Genomic DNA, 27,538 nt, shown 5'->3' with positions numbered 1-27,538 from the left:
AATGCAGATACAAAATAATCTTTGAAAAAAAGGGATTGCAGTAGCAGCATCATGATATTGTAGATGAGCCAACATCTGGAACTAGTATGTTGATTGCAAATATCAATCAGAAAAATGAAGTTTTTGCATATATACAAACACATTGTTAAAGAAACTTCAATGGTTCAAAGCATCAATGGACCAGGTGAGTAATACAGAAATTATAAAGTCATCCATCTAGCAGTCGTTTCTGACTCTTCTTTATTTGGATCTGCCAACTCACTAGCTAATTTTTTATTTCTGTTCTCCATTTCATTTTATTTCATTTTATTTTATGATATTTTATTTTTATTTGATTAGTTACACTAAACTATGGGTTCTCTTTAAAAAAATTTATTTTGGTTTCTATGTAGATGAAGTTTTGCACAAAATTAAATTTTTGCGCGCGAAAAGGCATCAGAGGGCATCTCGCATTTTGACTTGAATATACTTGATTCTACTTTGTTTTTGAACTAGATTTATCTCTTGTAGAAACCTTAGAACCATAAACTATCTTTATATCAACAAGATTGTCACCACGACACCAACCACTTCCATTACTTAATAAACGATGAGAGTCAAGAAGCCAACATCCAAAAGGGTAACTACCCGAATGAGAGAGGGGATTAAAAAGAAGGCAGCAGCCAAGAGAAGAAAAGACAAGAAGCTTTCGAAAAAGGATATCACCTGGAAATCAAAGCACAGAAAAGATCCTGGAATTCCTGCTAGTTTTCCTTACAAGGATCAAATAATCACTGAATTAGAAGAGAATAGACGTGCTGAAAAGGAAAAAAGAGAAGAGCTTAAATTGAAGAGACAAATGGAAAAAGAAGCAGGATTAATGAGTGCAGAACTTGGAGACGAAGAGATGGACGTAGAGAGTGATACGGAGAGCGATGATGGAGCAAATGGTTTGGGTGCTTTGCTCGAGTCTGCAAAACAAGCAGCCAAAGAGTATGAGGGCGGATCTTTTGATGATAATGATGATGATGACAATAAGATGGTAGACGATGATGATGATGATGAAGCAGATATCGAATACAGCATTAGTGATGTCGATGATGGGGATGAAGAAGATCGTGGCGCTTTGGACAAATCAAGAAAGTCTTATGACAAGATCTTTAAAACAGTCGTTGATGCCTCTGATGTTGTTTTATATGTTCTTGATGCCAGAGACCCCGAATCAACAAGGTCGAGAAAAGTTGAGCAGGCTGTTTTGCAGAACCCCGGCAAAAGACTTATATTATTACTTAACAAAGTCGATCTTATACCAACTGAGTCATTGAACCAATGGTTAGCGTTTTTGAAATCGTCATTTCCAACTATTCCAATCAAGGCTGCTCCAGGAGCTACCAATGCTGCCTCTTTTAACAAGAGTTTGAGTTTTGCACTGACTGCAGATGTCTTGATGAAAGCTTTGAAAGCATATGCTAATAAATCAAACCTCAAGAGGTCGATTGTTGTAGGTGTTATTGGATACCCCAACGTAGGAAAGTCATCTATCATCAATGCACTTACCAAGAGGCATAACAATCATTCTAAGGCATGCCCCGTTGGTAATCAAGCGGGAGTTACAACGTCAATGAGAGAGGTCAAGATTGACAACAAATTGAAAATCCTTGATTCACCAGGTATTGTGTTCCCAGACGAGATAATGAACACCAAGAAGCAGACAAAGCTGCAGCAGAATGCCAAACTCGCTTTGTTGTCGGCAATACCTCCAAAGCAAATCACAGACCCAACAGGTGCAGTGCAACTATTATTGAAGAAATTTTCACAAAACACGGAAATGGCTGATGGATTAAAGAAATATTATGACTTGCCACCATTACCATCCTCAGACTTGAATGAATTCTTGAAACATTTCTTGATTCATATTGCTCGTACAAAGGGAAGATTGGGCAAAGGCGGTGTGCCAAACTTGGAAGCTGCTGCATTATCGGTTTTGAATGATTGGAGAGATGGAAGACTTATTGGATGGACATTACCCAATGCATCCAAACAAAAAGCAACCATTGTGGATCCCGAAGCACCAAAGAGCTCTTTGCGTGGTGAGAAGGAACCACCTAAGGTTGAACAAACTACTATTGTCTCCGCATGGGCTAAAGAGTTTGACCTTGATGGCCTCTTGGGCGAAGATTTCCAAAATTAATTTGAAAATATATTAATTTTCACTCTTGGTTTTCTTTCTATATATATATATATATATATATATATTCAGCAAATAGTGATTTACCACTTCTTTTTTTTTCTTTTTTTTTTTTTCTTTTCTATTTTCTATTTGGTTGTTTTATAGTTTCGTGATGGTTTTACAATTTCAACTATTGTTTTCTCTCACTCAAAACTAACTTGGAATACTTTGGGGAAGAAGCAAAAAAAAAAACATAACATCTAAGAAACACTAATTGTAGTGCGCCTTCATTGCCAATAATCGGGATTCGGTTGCCAAACGCGTTTGGAACGCGTCAATTTTTTCTTTCTATTTTCCTTAGTTTTGTTCTTATTTTATTTCAAGAGTGCTATATTTGGTTCCACCCTTCTACGTACAGGCTCGGAGAAGATTATGCCCTATAACAAATCAGAATCAGAGTCAAAGTCAAGGTCAAAATCGAAAGCAAAATCAAGTTCAAGATCAAGTTCAAGATCAGATGATGAATTGGACTACCTGGATTGGGAAGATGATGTTGGTGTTGTGGCACAACAAGCACATAAACAAAGCAGTTTAGATAGCGGGATGGACCAAACTATCCAGCTACAGTTGCAACATGTACAAGAACAACAATCAGGAACTGCCACCACCACTTCCACCACTGCCACTACCACTTCCACCACTGCCACCACCACTTCCACCACTGCCACCACCACTTCCACCACGTATCAAACGCGAATCCATATACCTACACATCACGAAATGAACTTTGAAGAGTTAAAGACTTATATTTATCCTACAAACTTGGAAGTGCGGGATTATCAATTTAGCATTGTTAGATCAGCATTTTATCATAACCTATTAGTAGCTTTGCCTACGGGGTTGGGAAAAACTTTTATTGCCTCAACTGTTATGCTAAACTTTTTGCGGTGGTTTCCAAAGTCTAAGATTGTGTTTATGGCACCAACAAAGCCGTTGGTGGCGCAACAAATCAAAGCATGCTGTTCCATAACCGGTATTCCCGCGAGCAAAGTAGCAATTTTATTGGACGAAACTCGAAAGAATCGTGGTGAGATATGGAACTCGCGACAGGTGTTTTTCACCACGCCTCAAGTTGTCGAAAATGATTTGGCTTTTGGACTGGTGAATCCCAAATCGATTAGTTTGTTGGTGATTGATGAGGCACACCGAGCGAGAGGTAATTATTCATACAATAATGTGGTAAATTTTCTTAAACGATTCAATGATTCATTTCGAATATTAGCGCTTACAGCCACTCCAGCAGCGGATGTTGAAGGTGTCCAAAACGTTATTGATAATTTAATGATATCAAAGGTGGAAGTGCGCACAGAAGATAGTGATGACATTGTAAAATATATGAAGACCAAAAAGGTTTGTAGGAGAGTTCTTGCAGTGCTGGATGAGATTCGAGAGTGCATTGATTTGCTTGCCACTGCAGTGGCTCCAGTATTGAAATCTGCAAACGAAAAGGGCCTTTTAGATGTAACAGATCCTACTAGAATTAATGCTTTTAAATGCATGGAAGCATCACGACGACTCTTGGCAAATAAAAATGTTCCCGAAGGTCTTAAATGGGCGCAATATTTCATTTTGCAGTTATTGGGTACGGTGGGCCAGTGCTATAGACGGTTGAACATTTATGGGGTTAATTCGTTCTATAGCTACTTTCAGGAGAAGCACAAGGAATTTACTGCCAAATGGAATAGCAAGAAATCGAAAAACAAGTTGAATGCGGATTTTTACTTCAGTGAGCCCATAAAGAAGCTTTTGGAAGCACGTGAAAAGGTCATTTCAAATCAAGCTTATAGTCATCCAAAGATTGAAGCCTTGATGGAAGAGCTTGAAGATTTTTTTCAAGCAAAAGACACCAGCTCGTCGCGAGTCATTATTTTTACAGAGTTTCGAGAGTCTGCTTTAGAAATAGTAAAAGCGATTGAAAATGCCAAAAATGGTAGCAAACCACATATTTTCATTGGTCAGGCAAAGGAGAAGGATAAGTTTGATGAGGAGAATTTTGGCAAAAAGAAGAAAAACCTGAAAGGGAAGCAGGGTAAAGGCAAAAATAAGGAGGAAGAAGATAGAGTGGCAGCACGAAGTAGCTCTGAGAAAGCTCAGATTAGCGGGATGAATCAAAAATTGCAAAAAGAAATCATTAGACAGTTCAAAAATGGCGATTATAATGTTTTAGTGGCGACCTCCATTGGAGAAGAAGGTCTTGATATTGGAGAAGTTGACTTGATTGTGTGTTACGACTCTACATCCTCCCCAATAAAAAATATTCAGCGAATGGGTAGAACTGGTCGTAAGCGTGATGGAAAAGTTGTACTTCTTTTTTCCAGCAACGAAGAGATGAAGTTTGACAAGGCCATGGCCGGGTACCAGTATATACAAAACCATATAATGCAGGGCGATTTGATAACGCTTTACAACCAAAATCGTATACTTCCTCAGGAGTTTACTCCCGAGGTGGTACGCACAAAGATTGAAATTCCCGAAGAGAATATGATTATCAAATGCGAAGATGACGAGGACGAAATTATTCGTATAGCTACCCAGTACATGTTAGGTAATACGCCAAAATCGCCTGCAAGAAAGGCAGCAAAAAGCACAAGCGGCATAAAAGGAACAAAAGGAACGAAAGGATCTACAAGCAAGAAAGGATCAAGCAAATTGAAAGCTGAAAAACCACAAAAGAGATTTTTCATGCCTGATAATGTTGAAACAGGTTTTCAAACAGTAGGCAAGATGCTCAACGAGGGAACTCGAAGTAGTGAAGTGAATCAACACTCAGAAAGCGTACTTTTAGAACCTCAAATACATCCTAGAAAAACAAAAACAGTACTCGACAAATTGATTGACTCTGGGAGCGATGATGACGATGATGACGATGATGATGAACAAGGAATCTTGTCTTCTCCGTTTCATCCGGCAGATAAAAACTCATTGCCAAAGTCTTTCGACAATCAAAACAAGATAGAGCATACAAGCCAGCAAAACAGAAATAGCAACACCAACAACAGTGGTAACAACACTAACAACACTAACAACACTAACAACAACACCAACAACAGTGATAACAGCACCACCAACAACAATAATAGTATCAACGAGCAAGAGGGAGAAGAAAACGCAACAGGAAATTTTACTCGTACTCCATCCACTTCATTTATGGATACTCATGAACTTGAACCAGCCTCAAAGAAATCGTCTGGGCCTGTGGTTGCGCAACCTATCATTGGAGATATACTTGACGATAGTTTTTCCTTCAGTGATGATGATGACGATGATGAAATACCGGAAATTGATCCTAAAGAGCCTTCGGCAATACCTCATATAAAGTTTGATTATCAGAAGGGCCACTCCAAAACTTTAGGTATACCTCATAATCCCATATTGCTTGAAAAAAACATACCAAAGAAACGAATGCTAATTGATGAGAATGAACAATTCTACCCAGCGCTTAGCACAGACGCCAAGAGTCAGAACAATTGTGTGCACCCTCAGGTAAAGAAAAAGAAAAAGATGTCGCTTGGTGTCAAGCGGATCACAATACCAAGTGATTCATCACACCTGAAACAGTTGTGTAATGTCCCTTTGAAAGAAAATGGTCAAGTTCAAGAGAAGTTAGTGCGCAAAGAGGCTAAAGAGGATTCTTTCAGATCAACTGATATGGAGGATCCATTTGATGATGATTTGGATGAGGTGATTGCGAATTATACATCGGCGCGGCGTCTGCAATAATTCCATCTTGAGATATGTTGTCGTTTGCCTACCAATTATTGGCTATTATGAAAATTAGAGTATGAACAGGTTGGTAGCGCAATAAACTCGTTTACTAGTAAGAATTTTTTTTTTTTAATTTCTTTTCATCACCAAGTTTTCAAAACTTTCGTACTTCTTCCTTCTCTCTCTCTCTCGTTCTTTTCTTTTTCTTCTTTTTCCTTTCTTCTTCTTTTTCCTTTCTTCTTCTTTTTCCTTTCTCTTTCTTCTTCCTTTTTTTTTTCTTCTTTCTTCTCCATCTTTATGCAGGGGCATTACGTGTTTCAGTGAGGATTCGTCCGAGATCATGTTTTTGCTGGTTGAAAACTTTAAACCTGACAGCTTCTCAATGTTGGTGTCCTTGTGATATTTGATGTTGAGAGAATTTTTGGAAAACTTTTTTTATTTTTTTTTAACTTATTTATTTTTGATTAATATTACAACTATACCCGTTGTAATAGAATAGCCAAGTTCCAACAGAGAATAAACCATCATGGGATCTCTTTTGGCGCCTCATCATTTTAAGCATTGGTTAAGTGAGGTCATTTCCAACATGAGTTTAAAATTATGAGTCGCCAATTGCGGTGGAAAAGAAAAAACGGAACTGATTGTTGGAGGGAGAAATCTACGTTTAAAATAAGTTTAAGTCTTCACGCCTTGTGCCTCGCTCGGTTTAGATCCTTTGAATGGTTTTCTTTAATTTCATTATTCTAGAAAAGCATTCTTAGGATATTACCAAGTCTTGAGCTGGATATTTGATTTCCTCGAGAGATTCTGTCTCATAGTGGAAGTGAATAATAGGCAATATTAATTTCAAAGATTTCCTTTGAGTGCGGTGACACCAAGGCTTCTTTTCTTTATACTAAAGAATAGCTGGATGGTGGCACTGTAATTATAAATCTTGACATTTTTTTTTTTTTGGTTTGATTGTGTAGAGTTTATTGTAGTAGTAACGACCGTTAAAAAAGGAGGAGAAGATGAAGCGTGAAAGAGAGAGAGATAGTGTGTGCGAGAGATGGGATGAAAGAAATATGGTTAAAGATTAATCAGTAGCAGCAGCTTCATCTTTAGTTTCTTTCTGTATTGGGCTTATTGCAGTGGCATTGATATGTAATAAGTAAATCTTATGATTGTTGCCATTGAACACAGTAATCTTATGTGAAAAATCGTTTTGGTTTTCGTGTGAGCCGCACTCGGTATTTTTCAAGCTCATTTCGTTCATCGCCAAGGAGATTGAAAATCTAGTCAGAAACTAATCAACTTGCTGAACACAAGTTTAAATATACATATACCCGTACACATACATACATACATAACCGGAAACATATATTACTGAAATGTTCAAGAAATTTACAAAAGAAGATATCCATTCCAGGTCAAACATCAAATCATCTGTGCAGCGAGGTCTTAAGCAGAACTTTGTTTCAAAATACCCAGACTTAGAGCCAGCAATAGACACCTTGATTCCCAAGAAATCACAAGTAATACTCATAAAATGCGAGGAAAAAATTCAGCTATATGCAGTAAACAATGGATCAGACTCAAGCAATGACATTGTGCTTTTCCAACATTTTGATGATATTGCACCTACTTTGAGAACAGTACACCAATATCCCGAGTGTTTCCCACGTGTTCAAGTTGATCGCGGAGCCATAAAATTTGTTTTGGGAGGTGCCAATGTTATGTGCCCAGGATTAACTAGCAAAGGTGCTTTGCTACCAGAGGAAAACTGGGAAGTTGGGAAAATTGTGGCAATCTACGCCGAGGGCAAGGAGAATGCATTGGCATTGGGTAAATTGACAATGAGTATTGATGATATTAAGACTAAAAACAAAGGTATTGGTATTGAATTATTACACTACTTGGGTGATGGGTTGTGGAACCACAGTGAGGAATAAATGAATAAATGAATAAAGAATGAATGAACAGATGAATAGATGAGGATTTGAGGATTTGAGTTTGTAGTAAATGTGCCGAATATAAGTTAGCGCACAGAAATATAAACCTTTTGACCTTCAGAGAAAGCGAAATCGTTCAAAGTCGCCATATAATTATCGATTTCGTGTTTAACTGCAAATTCGCTGTCCTCGTTTGTGTAGTAAAAAACTTTGAACTTTAGAATAGACATATTATTCAATAGTAGTTTTGAGATACTTCCCTTAAAGCTTAAAACTGTTGCAGATTTCAAAAACCGGTAATGCTTCGGTTCCGTGTGGTTGCCAGAATCAAACACCAGTAAGCTTAGTTTGAGCCACGGCTTGAATGTAGGTTGCTCTTCTCTGATTGCATGCTTATTATATTTTCTCAACAACTGTGTCCATCGATCTTCATTTGGCATCTGGTATTCACCAGATTGTACTTTTGATATGAAATATAATTCTGAATTTTCAATTTCGCTCAAGCTCAACTTAGAGCCATTTAATTCATTCAAATTGCTTGGACCACATTGGAATCTAGCAATCAATTGTACAGTCATATCATCAATTGTTATATCATCAAATAAAGGGTTGTGATTGATTCGAAGCCTCTTCAAGTTCTTTGCAACGGAGGCGAGCGTGTCAATTTCTTTCCAAGACGATATACAATTGTGTCGTAAATCTAGCGCTTCTACGCGATTGGATATATCCAATGTCTGCTCTTGTAAGATGCAAATTTCGTTATGGGACAAGTTCACTTCTTTTAAAATTCCCAATCTAGGTATACGCTGCAATTTATTATATGACAAGTCTAAATAATGCAATTGTGGGTTTTGAACAAAACTCAATTTGGCGATGCATTCATTATCATAGTCATTTGCCGAAAGAATTAATTCCTTTAACTCCTGGAACTTAGTTGCTAATTGATTAACTTTATCTACCGGTAGTAAAGTTGATGCCAACTTAAGTCTGACCAAGGTGTCACTCAGCATAATCTTCGGACAGCTCAGCTGGAGCAGCAGTAGGGTAAATCTATTGCCATTCAAAATCAACTCTTCCAAAGCAGGGAGCCTAGCTATAATTTTAGTCACTTGTTCAAAGTCACTAAACAAATTAGAGCTCAAATCCAATCGATGCAAACTCTTCAACCCAGTAAAAACCTTATCGGTTACTCCTCCCTCGATCAGTTCATCTTCCTTGTTACTCCATGCTTTCCAAATCAAACAATGGTCAAGACTCAATGATTTGATGCTTTCCAAATTTTTATATCGACGATTCAACTCTTCCAACCCCGTTTCTTTCAAAATCTTCAGTCCAAATTTGATCTCTTGATCATGATATTCTGTGTTTAAATACTGCGATTGAACCACCTCGACAAAGGATTGCCTCGACCAAGTAATAGTTTTGTTTGTAGATTTAACAAATGATGCCAGGTTCGAGATGGTTGGCTTAAAATAGGATATGCCATTGACTGAACCATTATTCTTGCCTCGTGTTGCATCATCCCATTCGAGTCCGTAAGCGAGAATTTGGTCTCCCCATGGAGCAATATGGCCCACAAACTTGATTGTCGCTAAGTAACCATCTTTTGTAGAGATTCGATCATTAATTGTATATTGAGACATTGCCAAAAGGCAAAAGGCAGAAAAGAAAAGAGAGAGAGAGAGAGAGAGAGAGAGAACAATTGGAAAAGAATACCTTGTTTTCTTATTTTAATATTTAGAGAAAGGATGATGGAGTTGCATGATTTGGCTAGAGAAATGAATACCGTTTGGGGAGCCGCGCGACATTCTATGGCTTTTTAATTATTCCAATTTTACGCGTTGTAATAAATGATGTACACGAAATTATCGGAGTTGAGACGGTATAATGAAACAGAAGAAATGGAAGGAAAGCATAATTAAAAATAAAAAAAAAAACAGAAAAGAGGAATAAAAAAAACAGAAATTGGCCATTCACAATGAAGAATAATATTTTTACATAGCAATACAAGTATTCAAATGGAAAGAATCTAAAGAATCAGTACGAAATGGAAGGTTATTTCTTTTTTTTTCTAAGATGGCATGAACTTTTTCACAGCATCGGGAATCTCCCCTTTATATGTTTGATATTCTTTAACCCAGTAGTCAATGAGGTCAAACAGTTTATCTGGAGGCATTTCTGATTGATTAGCACTTTTTGGAGTAGAACGAATGCTACGCATAGTTGTATCTCTAGGCACAGTACTATTGTCATCGTTTTCATCATTGCGATCATCATCTTCATTTTCTTCATTTTCTTCTTCTTCGTCGTCGCTGATCTCATTTGTGCCATCTACATACTGTTGAATCTTGTTTAGAATTTTCTCGTCTTGTTTCACGACTTGCCAATCGCAAACTAGACCAGGAATATGCAAATAGTTATAATCAGAATACAAGCAGAATAAGTTGCGTACTTGGTAGAAGAATACCAAGTATCTCATTCTCAAATGATTATGGGCTTTGTTGTTGCCCTTGCCAGTATTTTTACTGCTACCGATGCATTCACGAATTTCGCCAACTAAGAAATTGAGAATATTGTCATAATATTCAGCAATAAGCAAGTTGTCTTCTTCTGCTAATGTTGCTGCAGAAATGTAGCATTTGAGAGCCATATTACGGTTGTTTGGTTTGAAGGTTTTCAAAATACTTTTCCTTGTTTTTTGCTTTTCCAAAACGTGTAATTTATGGTATACTTTAGCTAAAACTTGATAATTCAATGCTGAATTAAAAGGGCTATTGGAGATTTTTATTGCTAAAACTTCCAATTGCTTTTTAGATTGGTTTGCTTCATTAGCTTGGCAGAGGCATCCAAGAAATGCAGTTTTTGAACTAAAATCGAGATTGCACTTGTTGTTTGTGTTATTGATATCACTGTCGTTGTTGCCGTTGTTGCTGCTGTTGTTGTCGCTGTTGTTGCCGTTGTTGTTGTTGTTGTTATCAATGGCGTTGTTGTATATTTCCACAGATTCTGCAAATAAATCTGCTGCTTCTTTGTATTCATGTCTCAACATCGCAATAAAACCTTTGATTAATTTAACCTGCCAAGCATGAGCATTGGAAACGGTGGTTGTTTTACCGGCAAAGAAAGTCGAAACTGTATGTTTTTTCTGTTTTGGTTGTAATGGTTGGTTGTTTAAAAACTCAAAGTACTGGTTCATTATAGGTTCCATCTTGAACATGTGGTAATAAGCGATATCTGGTCCCAAAACAAAAATGGCCTCAACTAAAAGCTTGAAGAGGTTACTCTTGAGTGGCTTTCTTTCTTTATTCCATATCTGTAATATAGAGTCAGCCTCGTGGATTTTATTGACTATAACTTGACACTTGCCTGTAAATGAGGTTTTTGGAAATACTTTGTCGACGATTTGCAAGTCGAGTATTTGGTCATCAAATGACTTGGATTTATTAATCCTAAAGTTTGTGGTTAGCATCAAGAAATGTTTTATAAAAGAGAGGCCAAAAAGCCGAAGCAACAGCAAAAGCAAAAGCAAAGGCAAAATAAAACAAAAAGAAAGAAAGAAAGAAAGAAAGAAACATGAAATAAAATAAAATAAAATGAAACGAAAACAAAAAGAAAAACATCATTGATAGAAAAATATAGTATTGTTGCAAATTTCAAACATACTTGTTGTTGATTCGAGCCATTTCCAATCTCTGCATGAGCTCTTTTTCCAAACCGCATATTTCGTTTTTCATGTTCTCAAAGTCTTCAGTGTTGACCAAATTATTTCTTGAGATGTCCAAGATCTCACCGAGGCATCCCAATACATATTCTGTTTTGTTTAAATCGGCATAAGTGTATGCCAAAACTTTGAGAAATTCCTTCCGTTTATGTTCTGTAGGTGCCATACATACTGCAAAGCCGATTTCTCTAAATGCACTGGATATTCTGCCAAAATGGATAAATGAGCAACCAATAATCAAGTTGAATATAGGGGGAACCATATTAAATTTGGCGATGGTTGGCAAAAGAAACATGATCTCGATAAAGTTGTTGTTTACATAATGTTTTCTCAATTGATCATACATTTGAAGAACTTCTGCTTTCAGTTTTGAGCTTGTCAGAGTAGCTGAATTTAAAAGGTGGTTTGATTTTTGCAGCAGGTGTTGCAGCAGGTGTTGCAGCAGGTGTTGTTGCCTTTTTCTGGCGTTAATTGATGTCAACTCATCATCTTTTCCAGTAGTTCCAGCTGATAATTGCTGGAAAAGTTCAACCTCATCAAAGTCAAGGTTTATGTTAGGGTTATCCATTTCTTAAGATATAATATAGCCAAACAATCGATGTTAGTTGTATACTTTTTTCTTTTTAATCAAAATTGTTACTTCAATAAAACGAATAATCAATCAAAGTAATAATGTTTACAACATTTTGGTGGCCAATGATTATTTCCAGTTTTGCAACCAAATTCAAGTAAAAAAAGAAAAAGTGCGAATATTTTTAAAATTTAAATTTTAGAGATAAAAAAAAAAATAAAATAAACAAAATTAAAATGAATAGAAGGTAAATATGATAACTTACACGCGATACATCACTGCATTATGTATTATAACTTTGCTCTCTATTTCAAAACTTTTTTTTTTCTCTTTTTCTTCTGCCCAGTACTAAAAAGTAATGGATAATACTTGCTAGTAACCGTTCAATAGAACCAAGATACTTGATCAATGATATTACATTGCACATTCAATATCAATTAAGTTAATTAAAATTGAATGAACTACAATAGTATTCGTTCAACTGTTTTCTTTTTTTTTTTCTCCCTCTCTTTCAAAATGTACTGAAACGTCCCCAATAAGAGTATCTCGTTTATATCCCTAATAAATATTTGTTTTTTTCGAGAGATGTCTATTAAAGGGGGGGCGTTGTAAAAGAGAAAGAGGGGAAGCGAGCTTATTGTTAAGGAAGAGTCAAAAATAAACACAGCAAAAAAAAAAAGAGTAGACACGACAACAGGTGAGCCCAACAGGCGTGAGGAGGAGTGGAGGGTAAGGAATGGATTAAGGTGACTATAGAAATGATGGGTCTTAAAAAAGGAAATAAAACAAGGACAAATTTGTGTTGGAATCAAGGATGATGAAAAATACTATTTTGTTTTTTTTTTCTTATAATCACCATTTGACAAGCCAATATATATATATATATTTTTTCATTTATTTTTGAAGTTGGTGGTGAAAGATCTACTCAAAAAGATAGATGATTGGATTGGAGTTTGGTAGCGTTTCTCTCCCTAATCATCTGATTGTGTTGATGCTGATTCAAGCATTTTAGTGATTGGCAGAGCTCTAAACTAGAAAAGCTAGTGTCTGTGCACCGTAAGTTTGTTCCCGCCCCTTCAAAGTTTGAAATTCCCACTTTTTTCTTTTCAGAGTCTCAACCTTATCTTCTAATCTTTGCAAAATCAGTAAAGCTCTTTAGATGCTTCGTGTGGGAGATATGGAAGATGTTTGATCCAAATGCCTTTGAGTTTAAAAAAATTAAGTAAGCTTGCGTCTCCTTCAGCAATTGAGACAATCGACCCACAATTCTTTGCTTTTTTTTTTTTGAATCCACCCCCCCCTGCCCCCTCCTTTTTATTTTCTTTTCTCAACACTTTTTCATTTGTTCTACTTTAATCGATTTTTGTTGTGATGTGACATCTTGTAAACGTCTCCCCAATCGATTCCTTACCATTCTTTATAGTTAGGTCAATTAACAACGTAGAAGTCAGCGCAATTCAAAGTTTTGCATACACAGCTTGTTCAACTAAAAGTTATACAATTCTACTTTTAAACTTCTTTAGTTCTCTTTCTTCTTCTCTTTCCTCTCTTTCTTCTCCCTCTCATTTTCATTTCTTGGTCTCACAGCGAGCATTCTCCACAACGAAATAGCATCGACAGGATAACATAGACAACAGTCACGTGAGACATTGGTGACTTTTCTTTTTCTTTTTCTCTCTCTCTCTCTCTCGATATTCTATTGTTTTCTTTATGGTTTTCATTTTATTGCTATCATAATTTTTCTTTTTTTACACACCACAATTTACAGAACAACATATTTAATAGTAATAATAATAATCATAATAATTTTTAATATTAAAAATAAAAAAAATATATAAAAAAATAAAACGAGCAAAAAAAAAAAAATTCAAGAATATAGAGGAGTACCTGTATCTGAATTAGTACCAGATTAGCAGCAGCAGCAAAAGTTCATAGTTGATTTTAAAAAGAAAAGGTTATCAAGAAACTAAACCAAACCTGTGGCCAACAATACACTTATCACATTTGTCTACCTCACAAGCAATAATTGCTATTACATAGCATATACAAATATACAGTGAGTGAGTGAGTGTTAGGCAGTAAAGCATTTGACTAACCTTGAAACTAATTGTGTCCATCCAAAGCAAAAGTGAGAGCAACGTCAACTCTCATTTTCAATTTTCGATTTTCAATTTTCAATTTTTGATTTTTGCAATCAACACCAAAAGCACACATAAACTTATACAAACAATTATATTCCAATTCTGCTGACTTGCATGATCTATTAATATACAGAGTGTGATACACCTTTTTTTTTCCTCCATCCGCAACCATATCACCAGTGCTTATTCTTTTCAAGAGATAGTTGAGTTCAATACTGGCCCCCCCTTTTTTTTCAAAAAAATCAATCACTTTTCCACATTACAGATCATCAAAAAAAACATTCTATAAATAATGCTGTCTGTATCAACATCTCCGATGCCAACAGCATTGGCTCATCCTACCACTTGTCCATCCACATCCACATCCACATCTGCATCTGCATCACAGTCACAATTACAACTGCAGCATTCGAATAAAAGTCATGTAAACACTCTACAGGAGACCTCATCCACAATACATAATAACGAAGCACAACCAAAGAATGTTGCGAGAAGCAACTCTAAAGTGACAGAGCACTCTACAAAACGAGAGCAGGAGCAAAGCAACAGTGCCTTTTCACGCGAACCACTGCTTGTGCAGCTGCATAAAACAAATACGTCCAACAACTGTTCACCATTTACGTCTCCAAGAGCCAGTCGTCCAGAAAATATGTATCAAAATGACAAACTAAATATAACACCTGGTATTAGTACTATTGCCACCACTGCAGCCAAACCTACAGCAACTACAACTACTACAACAACTACTACTACTACTACCACCACTACCACAGACACCACAACAGCAGCAACATTGAACCGACTGAGAGGTGTTCTGACTTCTGCACGCAACGCCAATGATCTTTTGAAACAAAATACAGGCAACCAGAATTTTGAAAATGCCTCGCGACTGCCGCTGGCTTTTCCAAACAGAATGACTCAAACCCCAATAATCAACTCGTCCAAAAACTCTACCCCCGGGTACTCTTCGCCAGTCAAAGAAACAAAGCGTGTTTTACTTGAATACGATCCAATTACACGCAGAAAAGTACTAAACACGTACGAAATTTTGAGAGAAATAGGCAAAGGAGAGCATGGAAAAGTCAAATTGGCAAAAGACTTGATCAATCAAGAATTGGTGGCTATAAAGATCTTAAACAGGAAATACAAGAAAGAAAGACCGTCTTTACGACAAAGAAGAGACTCAAAAGCACCCATCGTTAACGAATACGAAAGAAAGATTAAAAGGGAGATTGCAATTATGAAAAAATGCAGGCATAAACATATTGTAGCTCTTAAAGAGGTGTTGGATGATACAAGTTCGCACAAGATCTATATGGTTCTCGAGTACATGGAAAAAGGAGAGATCAAATGGAAAAGACTTCAATCTGATCTTTCGAGAAAATTTTGCAGCAACATTGACGAAAAAGATATACCATGTTGTGGATCGAGTGCAGAACCACGTCAACCACACCATCGGCTCTCAAGCGAAGAGGACTTGTTGTCCAATAAATATTCGCCAAATTTGACATTTAAACAATCAAGAAAAGTTTTTAGAGATGTGTTGCTCGGTTTGGAATACCTCCACATGCACGGCGTTGTACATCGTGATATTAAGCCTGCCAATTTACTTGTTTCGGCCGATAATGTTGTGAAAATAAGTGATTTTGGTGTTTCTTTTGCATCTTCATTGAGCAATTGCGAAGAGGGTCATTTGATCAATGAGTTTGATTTGGCCAAAACTGCAGGAACACCAGCATTTTTTGCACCCGAGCTTTGTAATTTGGATTGCGATGATAATGGGGTATGCAGAACATCAACAAAAATCGACCACAGAATTGATATCTGGGCTCTTGGTGTTACTTTGTTTTGCCTCTTGTTTGGTAAAGTACCTTTTAACGCGGATTCCGAGTTTGAATTATTCAATGTTATTGTGAATAAACCCTTGAAATTACCCGAATCAGTTGAAGAATTTTGCTCACCGGGCCCAGTGAGCCAGGATGAGTTTGAGTTAGCATGTGATTTGTTGAGAAAAATGCTCTGTAAGGATCCAGACGAGAGGTTAACCATTGAACAAATCAAAGAGCATCCATTTACATTGATGGATTTGGGCGAGAGTGTCGAGTCCCTCCAAGAGTTGTTCAACCTCAATAATGAAAACGGTCAACCTACTACCCTTGATTTTAACTTGGATGATTGTGATATTGTTACCAATGATGAAATCAACAATGCCATTATTGGGGTTGGAGCACGAATCAAGAGAAGTTTGGTTAGAGCGATCAAAGCTGGCGGATTATCAGAATCAGAGATTCGTGGTAAATTTCATTCTATGGAGTATCAACGATCAAAACGAGGCTCAGCCGGCTCTAGCGATGAATCTTCTAGTGGTTACTCGAATTTGAATTCAAGTGTCAAGCTTAATCAAATGCACAATAATCACTCCGTCATACTATCAGAACAACCACTTGTAGCTTCAGTTTCCCCGTTATTACTCAATGGTGATTCAACAACTTCGTTATCGAAAACAGGTGATGAATCTGGCCAGAATATTTCTAATAGTCAAATCAATCCGAACAACCACCAACATAATCCCCATATTCCCTCACAGTTGTCTCATCAGATTCCTACGCGATCAAGTTCTTCAATTGCCTTTCATAATCCTTACTCACTCACGCAACTACGAGAAGGCGGTAAAAGTATCTTGCATGAAATGATTGAACCACAAAGTGCAAACTCGAGTCGACGAGGAAGCGCTGGCGGTATTGAGGCGCCACAGATTGAGACAAAGAGAAATGTTGGAGGTAATTTATACCTTAAAAACCAGTCTGTGCTTGAGACTTTTAAAGGAATCCAACAAGAAGATAACAAAAGACGACGGTCGAGTTTGTTCAACCCAGCACATCCAAGTACTTCAAACAAGAGTTCGATCTCAACTGATGGCCACGTTGCACATGCTCATAGTAGATTAAACGAGGAACAAAAAGGACAGGATTTGCCTGTGCAAGTACAAAAATCATCAGGACTAGCACCAGCGGCAGAGCCAGAACCAGCAACAACAGCAACAACAGCAACAGCCGCACCACCACCACCAGCACCACCACTTGTCACTCCAATCCCAGTACCTGCAATAAAGCCGAATTTTGAGTTCTATCAGAATAGAATAAATCGAATGGATGCTAAATCCGATATTCTCTCGCCGACGGATGATGACGAGCAAACAGGAAAGGGTGGAAAATTCAAATCCAGAGGCAATTTCGATGATGATGACGACGACGACGACGACGAAGAAGAAGAGGAGGATGGTCCATTTTTCAAAGGTTCTATGCTCAAGCAGCTTGGTCTTGATGATCAAATGGAAAGCTCGTTTATGTCGTTACCGCTAAATGAGAGTTTTGCCTCATTGGATAGTTTTAATGACGATTACTTATCAATGAAGTACAAAGAGTTTGCAGAGAATGGGAAAGATCCATCTGCTATCCATGCAAAGCAAATGCTTAGACGTAAATCAAGCTTTTCCGAAGCCGACTTGCATCGCTCTGAAATCGCTAATGGGTTGGCTAGTAGGTTTGAAAATTTTAATTTGGCCAATCAGATGAACCGCGTTGGCGATAACATGACATCTTTACATGCTAAAAAACATAGCGATGAGGAAGGAATTGCACCTGGTTCAGGACAAGTTGAGTTTTTTTCGAATAGGTCAAATAGTGACTCGTGCTCGTCGTATTCAAGCAATTCCTCATCCAGTGATGAAGAGGACGAAGTTGGTGATGACGACAATAATAACAATGAGTCTGATGATGAATCAGATGAAGAAAAGCTAACCTTGGCTTTTCATTCGAAACTTGCTCCTTCCAATAGGCCACCATTTTTGTCACCAAAGAACCGTGCAAAGTCCCACGATTCTCATATACCGTATTTGCATGGCACTATGCAACGGGTCGATGATGTTGCACCAGTGATTTTCCATACTGGGTCTCCGGAGTTTGAAGATGTTCCGCTGGCATTGATGGAGGCAGCACCAATAAGTAACAACTTGCGTGTTCAGACGCCTACTGTAATCAATGGAGGCTTTGAACAATTAGACCAGAACATTGGTCAAAGCATTGGTCAGAACATCGATCAGAGTACTGGTCAAACTAAAGCCAATGAATCTAATAAGTGGACTTCACCCACAAAGGATATCAAGCAACGCCGCAAGGACTCTGTTATTAGCAAAATAGTTGCTAATGCTACAAATAGATCAGAACCCAAAACGCAACAACAACTCTTTAGAGAAAACATTTACAATTATCAATTCAATAATCACTACAAAAAGGCACCTATATTCCTGGCTTTCCCCGATGCCGTGAAACATTTGGATAATGACCAACAAGCTATTCTTGAAACTTCACGAAACAAGTTTAACAATAATAGGCCCTCGTACTATCGATCCAACTCGATAGCTGTCGGTGTATTGCAGCACACGAGCGATGATATTGTTGAAGATATGATTGAAAGCAGGAAAAATAGTGCTCTGCCAGAGAAGAATGCATAAATGTCACAAAGACTATGGTGGGAAATGATAAGAGTAGATGTGATTTTGTTGTGCATTTGTATGAAGTTAACCCAAAAGTCATGATCATATTCACGTGAGGGAAAAGAGAATAAGAATTTTGGAGCAAGTTGAAGAATGTTCAAATATTGCATATATATATTGACCCTTTTTATGTTTTTTGTTTCTCTGTTCTATATAGTTTTTGCATCTATTTACTCTGCATCTATATATTCTATTCAGTGTAAGCACCCCTTTGGGATGGTAGAGAGTTTAATTTGCAGCTATTGTGATAGAGCTTGAATAAATGGGCGAGAAGTGGAGAGATTGGAAGTAGACATTTATGAGTTGGAAAGAATGATGATGATGAGGAGGAGGAAGCGGGGAGGCGGGGTCGAAGGTGTGAAACTAGATGTGGTAGCGTAGTAGATTATCCATTATAGCTCCGTTCTGGACCAACTATCGGCTTTGTGAATATTATTGTAGTCCACTTGTTTGAATCTGTTCCACACTTGAGAACTAGTTGTAAATAGAGTCAAATCTGAGATTCTTATTCAAACTGGTTATATTAAGGAGAAACCACATGCTCAATGACCTCACAAATCGCCAATTGTACTTAAAGACAGAATTTTTTCAATATATCTTTTTTTTGTCTTTTCTTTCTTCCGCTCATTCGAATGAAAGATTTATTGGTTATACATATAGGGGCCGGGAATCATGCAGTGACCTCCAACAAAAAATATTCCAATTTGCTTCGGAAAGCACTTTCACATAACAACATTCTTGATGCCGCCAGTGAGGTAGAGGTATCCAATCTTACAAACACAGGGTATGGTTCAAGTCTCAACAAAGTAGGAAAAGTCGAGATTGATGCAAGTTTCATTGATTCTGCATCATCATTTCATGCTTCTTGGGCTAACAATTGTAGGCTTCCACAGAATGGTACTAAACCTACTCAACCCGAAACCAAGGCAGTTCGAATAGGATCCATTACAGGTTTGAAATGCCGTGAGCCGACAAGAGAAATGGTACGCATATTTGGCGAGCTTGAACAACAATATGCGGAAACTCCATACTTGACAATGCCTATATCTTTGAACTGTACAAGTTTGAAGAGCTATATGAAAATCAACGAAGATAAGGACGAGGATCTCATAAGTGCAAAGGCACAAAGGATATATGAAATATACAATACTGATGGCATTTCTACAACAGCAAAAGAGGAAATTTCTGATACAGTAGGGTTGACTCAAATCAAAGAGCATGGTTTTGTAATGGTGACTTCTTCGGGAGGTAATTTTTTCAAATTACCAGGGCGTATCGGATGTGCTGGAGTTATCAATGCAGCAATAAGTCATAAAGAGACCAATGGGTTAAAAATTAGTTGCATGTGTTCAGGAAACGGAGAACAAATAATACGATATAATTTAGCCTCGTTTCTAGTCGAAAAATTTAGTACACGATTTGGAGAATTAGAGTGGGGGCCAAATTTGTCAAAAGAATTATTCGCTTTGGATTCAGAGCTCTATATTGGCTTTATTGTAATTATTGAGCCAATAGTCAATATTGTCAATAACAATGGTGGCTGTGAACATGTAAAGAAAATTTCATTGATATACGGACACTCGACAGAGTCCTTCCATTTTGGCTATAGAGCAGGGGACAATGAAACCAAAACAATTTTGAGCTTTGCCGAAAAGAAAGAATCATTCACTTTTGGCGAGTACTGTATTCTGTGCTAAACATTGTTTAATGTCAGTGATTACAAATATATATATATATATATAGACAGCCGCAAATGGCGATTCAAAGTTACTTCAATACATTTGATTGAAAGCAAAAAAAAAATAAAATAAAATAAAAAATTCATTTTCAACAGTAACAAAAGAACTAGGTGTAAAAATTACAAAGGCATTCAAATGTAAAATGGTGTTAGTTATTAAAAAGTACAGAAAGCTAAACTACTTAACGGGAGGTAGCCTTGACTTTTTGGAATGAACCCTTGGCACCTTGCTTGGAAACAACTGAAGCACCTGAAGCAGCAGCCTTGGCCTTTTCAGCTTTTCTAGCAGCCTTAGCAGCCTTCTTAGCTTCCTTGTCCTTGGCCAACTTTGATTCTCTAGCAGCCTTTCTGTCAGATGGCTTTTGGCTTCTTCTTTCTTTGATCAATTCCAATGAAGCACCGACAATAGCTCTTTGGTGCTTAACGGTCTTTCTGGTTCTCTTCTTAGAAGTTTCTTCTGAAATACCCTTTTTGTGGTGTCTTCTGTACAAAACGGTCCATGAAATTCTTCTTGGGTTTTTTCTTTGTTGGAAAAGGGAAGCAGACTTTGATGATTGGAATCTGAAAATTTTGGAGTCTCCTCTGACGAACAAAGTTCCTCTACCTGGGTAGATCTTAGAACCTGAGAATGAATCAACTTCGATCTTCATTTTTCTAAAAAAAATACGAGGTTAGTTGTTAGTATCGAATACGGTAAAAAGTAATTACCTCTTGTCACATAACTATCTACCATCAACCAAAGTCGTTTCTAAAGCTATTGTCATTTTTGATTTGCCTCAAAAACTGTTTCCTTCAAAACCACTCTTCCTGATAAATATTTATATCTAAATCATAGATGCTTGGAATGACCTTAATTTCTTGTAACATGGGATTCATATCTTGATGTTATGTTTCCTTTGGATATTGGTAAACTGGATATGCTTTCCCATAATCAACATTCGTTGAAAAATTTCTTCCCTTGTCTCATTTCGTAGTCTCTTCTTTTTTTTTTCTTTTTGAAAAATCCTCAGATAGTTGCAATAGCTCCGTCTCAACTATGATTGATAGATCATCTGTGAATCATGTTAGGGTCTGCTTCACATACCTATTATTTGGTTAATTGACTCAAGAAACTATCACTTGTTTCTGATGGTTAATTTTCACTAATCTATGATTTTTTCCTTACTCTACTACCCAGTGAGCAAATGCGAGCGAGAGTGCGAGTGAGACTATGGGTGCGTGAGCGTGAGACTCTGTGTATGATAGTTTAGATGGAGTACAGTTTTCAAGAGAGAAAGAGAGAGAGAGAGAGAGGAAAAGCAAGAAAAAAACAAGCAAAAAAACGCACACAAAAACCAGATAAAAGTAAACTATCACGTGCTCCATAGGGCTCAAGCCCTCTATAAATGAACCCTCGCACTTGCCAAAGTATGGTTCCACCAACTCAAAAAATGAAAAATTGAAGCACAGGTTTTTCGAGCATCGCAGTGTAAAATTTGGACTTGAGATTCTTTCCTTATTTCCTTTTTTTTTTTTTTAATAATTTAACCACATCAAGACCGGAGTGTAACTTTGATATAACAAACAAGAACAAACACAGAGATGGTCCGTATAACTTTAGATTCATGAATGAATGAACGAATGAATGAATGAACTCAACATTGGTTGTCGTATCAAACTTTAATTAGTGTTGGCGACGTCGAAACCATCTTCCAATACATATAGACTACTATGCCTGCGCTTTTGTATTTTCCTTTTTTATTCCGTTAATAAGAAAGCGTTGGTCATAGGTGACTCGAGTGTATGTGAACCGAACGGAAAAAAGTTATTCTTTTTCTTTGGGAAGTCCGTGTTGAGATATTTGTCTAAGCCTCAAGTCGAGTTGAATTTTGTACTAACAAGTATTTCTGTTTTACAGGCCCCAAAATCCGCAAAGAACCAAGAGAACATCAACTCTAAATTGGCCTTGACCATCAAGTCAGGTAAATACACCTTGGGTTACAAATCCGTTGTCAAGTCATTGAGAAACGGTAAAGCTAAGTTGGTTGTTATTGCTGCTAACACCCCAGTTTTGAGAAAGTCTGAATTGGAATACTACGCTATGTTGTCCAAGACCCCAGTCTACTACTTCCAAGGTGGTAACAATGAATTGGGTACCGTTTGTGGTAAATTGTTCAGAGTTGGTACCTTGTCTATCTTGGATGCTGGTGACTCTGATATTCTTACCTCAGTCTAAAGCATTTGAAACAATAATAAATTAGATAGGCTAATATCTTTGTTTCTCAAAGTTGTTTTTTTTTCTTTTTCTCCTTGATTTAGACTTTAGTTTATTGATTATGTAATTTAACGCTGTTTCAATGCATCTAAAATTTATTTTGCGGTGAAATAAACCAGTTTAACATTGTAGAAACTTAGAGAATGGTGTAATTTAATTTTTTATTAAGATACTCTTTGCCTATACGAAATTTCAGTGCTTTAATTTATCATTTACCTCTTGTTCTAGCAGTTGAATTTCTTCTTCCTCCTTTGCTATTAACTCTTCGATATCAACAACTTGCTCAGAAACTCGTGGCTGTAGTATTTGTTCTCGAATAAACCTCTGCTTCACAGGACTCGTAGCGACATTGTGTTCATTTCTTAGCCGAACCTTGCACTCATCAATCTCGTTCTCCAACACTGCAATCTCGTTTTCTAACTCATTCACATTTCTCAAATACAACACTAACTTGTTTCTTGTTTCTCGCGCGTTCTCAATCAAGTTGGGATACTTATTTGCAACAGAAAGTAATTGCTCAACTTTTTCTGCACAACTCTTGCTGTTCAGTTGTTGATCAAGATCAAGCAATAGCTTAGATTGTGTTTCAGAATTTGGCGGTAATAGAGTTGGTATTCGAGCAACCGGGAGATCATAATCTTCGAACTGTGATGCTGAGGCTGTACTCGCATCATATAAAAATGAGTCTTCAATTGCATCATGCTCAATATACCTTTTCCTACCATCCACCCGTTCAATCTCCACTTCGTTTGGTAGCTGATTGCCAATCTTGGGAGTAGTTACAGTATACAAGTTTCTTTCGTCTGTACTAGGATCTTTAAGAAGTGTAGTTATTGGTGGTCTATTAACAATCGCATTCGTAAATATCCCAGGCTTGGAAAATTCATAAGATTGAATATTACTAATGGAAGTCTCTATTCGATTAAGTTGCTCAAGTAATGACATGGTGGAATGGAAGTCTGTGAGTACTAAACTCTTTTCTTTGTTATTTCTTTGTTAATTTGTTACTTTGTTGTTTTTATGTTCTTGGTTTTGGTTTTGGTTTTGGGTTTTTTTTATAACGCGTTATGTGTAGGTTGATACCATTAATTGTTGTTGTTAATCTAATGGTTTTAATGATGAAATGGATGTTTTGTTTACATAAGAGGGAGTAAAGCCGCATTTGGACAAACTGGGAAATTTTCTTATTTCTTTTTTTTTTTTGCGTTTTTTTATTTTTTTATTTTTACTTTATTTTGATCGATCTTATTACATCGAATGCGAAACATATCAAAGGGAAGATACCTAATCGTACTATTGACCACCTTTATTTCTATAATCACTATAGTCATTATACAGGCTACACAATTTTTGTTGGAATTATAACCACCTTCCTTTTCAGGTCAACTTCTGTGTCCAGTTCCATTTTCACTTGCAATTTCTCTTTGGACTTGAAACGGAGGATAAAATTTTCTTCATTAGTGCTATATCTCGATAGAAAGATAATAATATTAACAATAATAATAAGAATCGATCCAATGGTAGTTGATCTTGATAAGCATTTGAAACCAGGGAAGGATAGTTACATTGCACTTGGTCTCGAAGGCTCGGCCAATAAACTTGGAGTGGGTGTCATCAGACATCCTCGCGGTCAACTCACTTCTCTGAACCGCGCTGAAGTTTTATCCAATATCCGAGATACTTACATCACTCCACCAGGCGAGGGTTTTCTACCAAGGGACACTGCCCGGCACCATCGAAATTGGGTTGTTCGTGTTATAAAGAAAGCACTTGCAACTGCACGAATCGCAGGTTCCCAAATTGATTGTATTTGTTTCACACAAGGGCCGGGAATGGGTGCGCCTTTGCAAAGTGTAGTTATTGCTGCTCGAACATTGGCGCAATTATGGGATGTGCCGCTAGTTGGAGTTAATCATTGTGTTGGACATATTGAGATGGGACGAGAAATTACTGGAGCAGATAATCCAGTGGTTTTATACGTCAGTGGTGGAAACACCCAAGTGATTGCCTATTCAAAGCAAAGGTATCGTATATTTGGTGAAACATTGGACATTGCGATTGGTAATTGTTTAGATCGATTTGCTAGAACATTAAAAATCCCCAATGAACCAGCACCAGGGTACAATATCGAGCAGATGGCGAAACGTGGGAAGCACTTAGTTAGCTTGCCATACACGATCAAGGGTATGGATATGTCAATGCTGGGAATCTTGGCATATATTGATGGCATTGCAAAGGATTTGTTCAGCGAAAAACAAAAACGCAACCTTGTAGACGAAGAGACAGGAGAGCAAATCACGGCAGAGGATTTGTGTTTCTCATTGCAGGAGATTTTATTCAGTATGTTAGTGGAAATTACAGAAAGGGCCTTGGCCCATGTTGATAGTAACCAGGTTTTGATTGTTGGTGGTGTCGGTTCGAATGAGAGGCTTCAGGAGATGATGAAGTTGATGATTCAGGATAGAAAGAATGGACAAATATACGCCACAGATGAACGGTTCTGTATTGATAACGGGATTATGATTGCACATGCGGGACTATTACAATACAGAATGGGACAAACCAACGAGTTGAAAAACACCGTATGTACTCAGCGATTCAGAACTGATGAAGTCTTTGTCAATTGGCGCGATGATTAATAATTATAATCACAAATAAAAAAAAAATATAAAAGAAAAGAAACAATTAAAAAAAAAAATCAAAAAATGATGAATGAAAAGTAACTTGAACACATTAAATTGATTAACGTTTAATTTCGAATATACCATTTGTGCATAATTGCTTTTCTTTTTCTTCGTATCTATTTTTTTTTTCGTTTTTTTTGTTTTCGGCATGAACAAGAAAAAAAGCAAACAAAAAAGAAAAGAAAAGTTCCCCATCGATCCTCTGGTTGAAATTATAAGTTTCAACCAGTTTAATTGTGATCGTAAATCGATTAGGATTTTTAAAAGGCAATACTACTGTGAAAATAATGTGCATTGGTGTGTTTTTTGCATCATGCCGTTGACGACGCGGTATTGTCAGATACGGATCCAACATAATTTTCTAGTACTTTGTTCACTATGGTACTGTTAGTCCAGGACTTTTCAGTTGTCCCTTCTTCGCGTAAATTGTCGTTGCTCTTGACTAATGATCTCAAAAGACTTGCTAATTTCTTTACTCTAGTACCATCCCATGCCAGAGATGTTGAGTAATCATATTTAAGTGCCTTATGGAAACTTGAGGAGTTAATGTATTCGATGGTTGCATATGCATATCTGTCATCGCTTGTGAGTAAAGTCACCTTCTTTATAGGACCAAAAATTTCCATAATCTCGCCAAGAACTGATTCATCCATATTAACTCCTTCTTTGTTTTTATACTTTAGTATAGCACAAAACCTTTGTTCCATGGGTGGCGGAAATTGAAGCATACTTGGTAATGGAAAATCATCAATAGTTGTAGTTGATTTTGTTGTTGTTGTTGCTGTTGATGATGGTGATAGTGATGTTGATGGTGATGGCGATGGCGATGAAAGCCTATTTTCAGTAGCTGTAGTAGCTTTATGTTGTTTGTTAGAATTATTCAATATCTTTTCCTCGTGTAATCGCATACGCTTGAGTCCATCTTGTCGTAATAGTTCGATATTTGTATATCGTTTCTTTCCCAATCCTTTTTCGGCATTTAGTAGATCATTCTGAAACTTTGAAATCAAATCGTTGACATTTCTTTGACGCTGTCCTCGCTGGGCCCTTGCATCTATCAAAGTATCATACTGTTGTCGTAGCAGCTCATCAGAAAGAATCTGAAAACTTGTGAGAATAAGGTCAAATTGTGAATTATCTAGTGCATTCGATGAAGATGACAGCAATGAAGGAGAAGAAGAAGAATAAGATGATGATAATGACGAGGACTGCAACGATGTGGTAGTTTTATTCCGAGAAGTTTGCTTATCAGGATGATGTATCAATGCTTGTTTCCGATAGGCTCGACGAATTTCCTGTAAAGATGCAGATTTATCTACTCCCAACACTCCATAAAGATTCACATTGTCCTTGATGATCTTCCTTACTAAAGAGTCCATTTTTTATATACATGTGAAGAAGAAACAGTATACATCATGAAATCAATTTTGGTTGCAGTTGTATTTTAAAAAGACTTTATCTGCGCGCAGTGTATAGAAATCACGAAATCATTTCTATTCCTTTGTTCCTGGTTTCATTTGCAGGTTCAGAGCATTAAAAGGAAGTATTCTTCTTTTTAAACACCAATTCTAGCAGTTTTTTCTTAATTATTTTTAAGAGGAAGCAGATCAAAAGGATATTCACATAACACTGACCTTTCCACGACATCTTATACTTTTATTCAGTGTTCAATTTTATTTTCTTTTTGTATTTTTTTTTTTAAAGAAAGAGAACAAATCGAAAAAACAAATAGGAAGAAAACCAACTTTGGAAATCTATAATATATTGATCAAAATGATAAGAAAAACTATGGGTCCAATTTTTTAATTTTATATTTTTTGTATACAAAGAAAGCTAAAGAAAGAATATTTCCCAAATGTAGCATTTAATGTACAAGGATTTGCTTGTTATTATCGACTAGCAACTAACCAACAAAGTACAGACAAAGTCTTTCTCTTCTTCTTTGATCAACTTTTTTTTTTAAAAAAAAGATCACATCCAAACAATATATAATGAACAAGCTTGCTTCGATGTCAATCATCAAGTCTAA

The 27,538-nt window shown here is 36.9% G+C and overlaps 13 protein-coding genes across 13 annotated transcripts; 7 read left to right on the top strand and 6 right to left on the bottom strand. All coding sequences in view use genetic code 12, as the record gives it.

Annotated features, from left to right (window-relative positions):
* Positions 1–631: 631 nt before the first annotated feature.
* On the top strand, positions 632–2,170 carry NUG1 (nuclear GTP-binding protein nug1; the record flags this gene model as incomplete). The annotated part of the gene is made up of 1 exon (XM_001524391.2): positions 632–2,170. The coding sequence occupies one exon, from the start codon at positions 632–634 to the stop codon at positions 2,168–2,170; it is 1,539 nt and encodes a 512-aa protein (XP_001524441.2).
* A 411-nt stretch (positions 2,171–2,581) lies between these two features.
* On the top strand, positions 2,582–5,929 carry MPH1 (3'-5' DNA helicase; the record flags this gene model as incomplete). Its single annotated transcript, XM_061119524.1, has 2 exons — positions 2,582–2,619; positions 2,662–5,929. The coding sequence occupies 2 exons, from the start codon at positions 2,582–2,584 to the stop codon at positions 5,927–5,929; spliced, it is 3,306 nt and encodes a 1,101-aa protein (XP_060975507.1).
* Positions 5,930–7,284: 1,355 nt separating this feature from the next.
* Positions 7,285–7,845, top strand: TMA20 (translation machinery-associated protein 20; the record flags this gene model as incomplete). The annotated part of the gene is made up of 1 exon (XM_061119523.1): positions 7,285–7,845. The coding sequence occupies one exon, from the start codon at positions 7,285–7,287 to the stop codon at positions 7,843–7,845; it is 561 nt and encodes a 186-aa protein (XP_060975506.1).
* Positions 7,846–7,931: 86 nt separating this feature from the next.
* PVL30_004128 (uncharacterized protein) lies at positions 7,932–9,488 on the bottom strand (the record flags this gene model as incomplete). The annotated part of the gene is made up of 1 exon (XM_001524387.2): positions 7,932–9,488. One exon carries the CDS (start codon positions 9,486–9,488, stop codon positions 7,932–7,934), a length of 1,557 nt encoding a protein of 518 aa, XP_001524437.2.
* A 428-nt stretch (positions 9,489–9,916) lies between these two features.
* Positions 9,917–11,468, bottom strand: PVL30_004127 (uncharacterized protein; the record flags this gene model as incomplete). Its single annotated transcript, XM_001524386.2, has 2 exons — positions 9,917–11,294; positions 11,464–11,468. The coding sequence occupies 2 exons, from the start codon at positions 11,466–11,468 to the stop codon at positions 9,917–9,919; spliced, it is 1,383 nt and encodes a 460-aa protein (XP_001524436.2).
* A 30-nt stretch (positions 11,469–11,498) lies between these two features.
* Positions 11,499–12,134, bottom strand: PVL30_004126 (uncharacterized protein; the record flags this gene model as incomplete). The annotated part of the gene is made up of 1 exon (XM_001524385.2): positions 11,499–12,134. The coding sequence occupies one exon, from the start codon at positions 12,132–12,134 to the stop codon at positions 11,499–11,501; it is 636 nt and encodes a 211-aa protein (XP_001524435.2).
* Positions 12,135–14,570: 2,436 nt separating this feature from the next.
* On the top strand, positions 14,571–18,791 carry PVL30_004125 (uncharacterized protein; the record flags this gene model as incomplete). Its single annotated transcript, XM_001524384.2, has 1 exon — positions 14,571–18,791. One exon carries the CDS (start codon positions 14,571–14,573, stop codon positions 18,789–18,791), a length of 4,221 nt encoding a protein of 1,406 aa, XP_001524434.2.
* Positions 18,792–19,465: 674 nt separating this feature from the next.
* PVL30_004124 (uncharacterized protein) lies at positions 19,466–20,530 on the top strand (the record flags this gene model as incomplete). The annotated part of the gene is made up of 1 exon (XM_001524383.2): positions 19,466–20,530. The coding sequence occupies one exon, from the start codon at positions 19,466–19,468 to the stop codon at positions 20,528–20,530; it is 1,065 nt and encodes a 354-aa protein (XP_001524433.2).
* A 223-nt stretch (positions 20,531–20,753) lies between these two features.
* Positions 20,754–21,221, bottom strand: RPL24 (60S ribosomal protein L24; the record flags this gene model as incomplete). Its single annotated transcript, XM_001524382.1, has 1 exon — positions 20,754–21,221. The coding sequence occupies one exon, from the start codon at positions 21,219–21,221 to the stop codon at positions 20,754–20,756; it is 468 nt and encodes a 155-aa protein (XP_001524432.1).
* A 931-nt stretch (positions 21,222–22,152) lies between these two features.
* Positions 22,153–22,786, top strand: RPL30 (60S ribosomal protein L30; the record flags this gene model as incomplete). Its single annotated transcript, XM_061119522.1, has 2 exons — positions 22,153–22,155; positions 22,469–22,786. The coding sequence occupies 2 exons, from the start codon at positions 22,153–22,155 to the stop codon at positions 22,784–22,786; spliced, it is 321 nt and encodes a 106-aa protein (XP_060975505.1).
* A 231-nt stretch (positions 22,787–23,017) lies between these two features.
* On the bottom strand, positions 23,018–23,770 carry PVL30_004121 (uncharacterized protein; the record flags this gene model as incomplete). The annotated part of the gene is made up of 1 exon (XM_001524380.1): positions 23,018–23,770. One exon carries the CDS (start codon positions 23,768–23,770, stop codon positions 23,018–23,020), a length of 753 nt encoding a protein of 250 aa, XP_001524430.2.
* A 572-nt stretch (positions 23,771–24,342) lies between these two features.
* Positions 24,343–25,464, top strand: KAE1 (putative tRNA threonylcarbamoyladenosine biosynthesis protein kae1; the record flags this gene model as incomplete). Its single annotated transcript, XM_001524379.2, has 1 exon — positions 24,343–25,464. One exon carries the CDS (start codon positions 24,343–24,345, stop codon positions 25,462–25,464), a length of 1,122 nt encoding a protein of 373 aa, XP_001524429.2.
* A 356-nt stretch (positions 25,465–25,820) lies between these two features.
* Positions 25,821–26,888, bottom strand: CWC23 (U2-type spliceosomal complex subunit cwc23; the record flags this gene model as incomplete). Its single annotated transcript, XM_001524378.1, has 1 exon — positions 25,821–26,888. The coding sequence occupies one exon, from the start codon at positions 26,886–26,888 to the stop codon at positions 25,821–25,823; it is 1,068 nt and encodes a 355-aa protein (XP_001524428.2).
* Positions 26,889–27,538: the final 650 nt, after the last annotated feature.

This window comes from Lodderomyces elongisporus, chromosome 5 (assembly GCF_030384665.1).
Source record: "Lodderomyces elongisporus chromosome 5, complete sequence".
NCBI lineage: Eukaryota > Fungi > Ascomycota > Pichiomycetes > Serinales > Debaryomycetaceae > Lodderomyces > Lodderomyces elongisporus.
The sequence above is the reverse complement of the archived record's forward strand: the minus strand, read 5'-3'. Positions and strand labels throughout refer to the sequence as shown.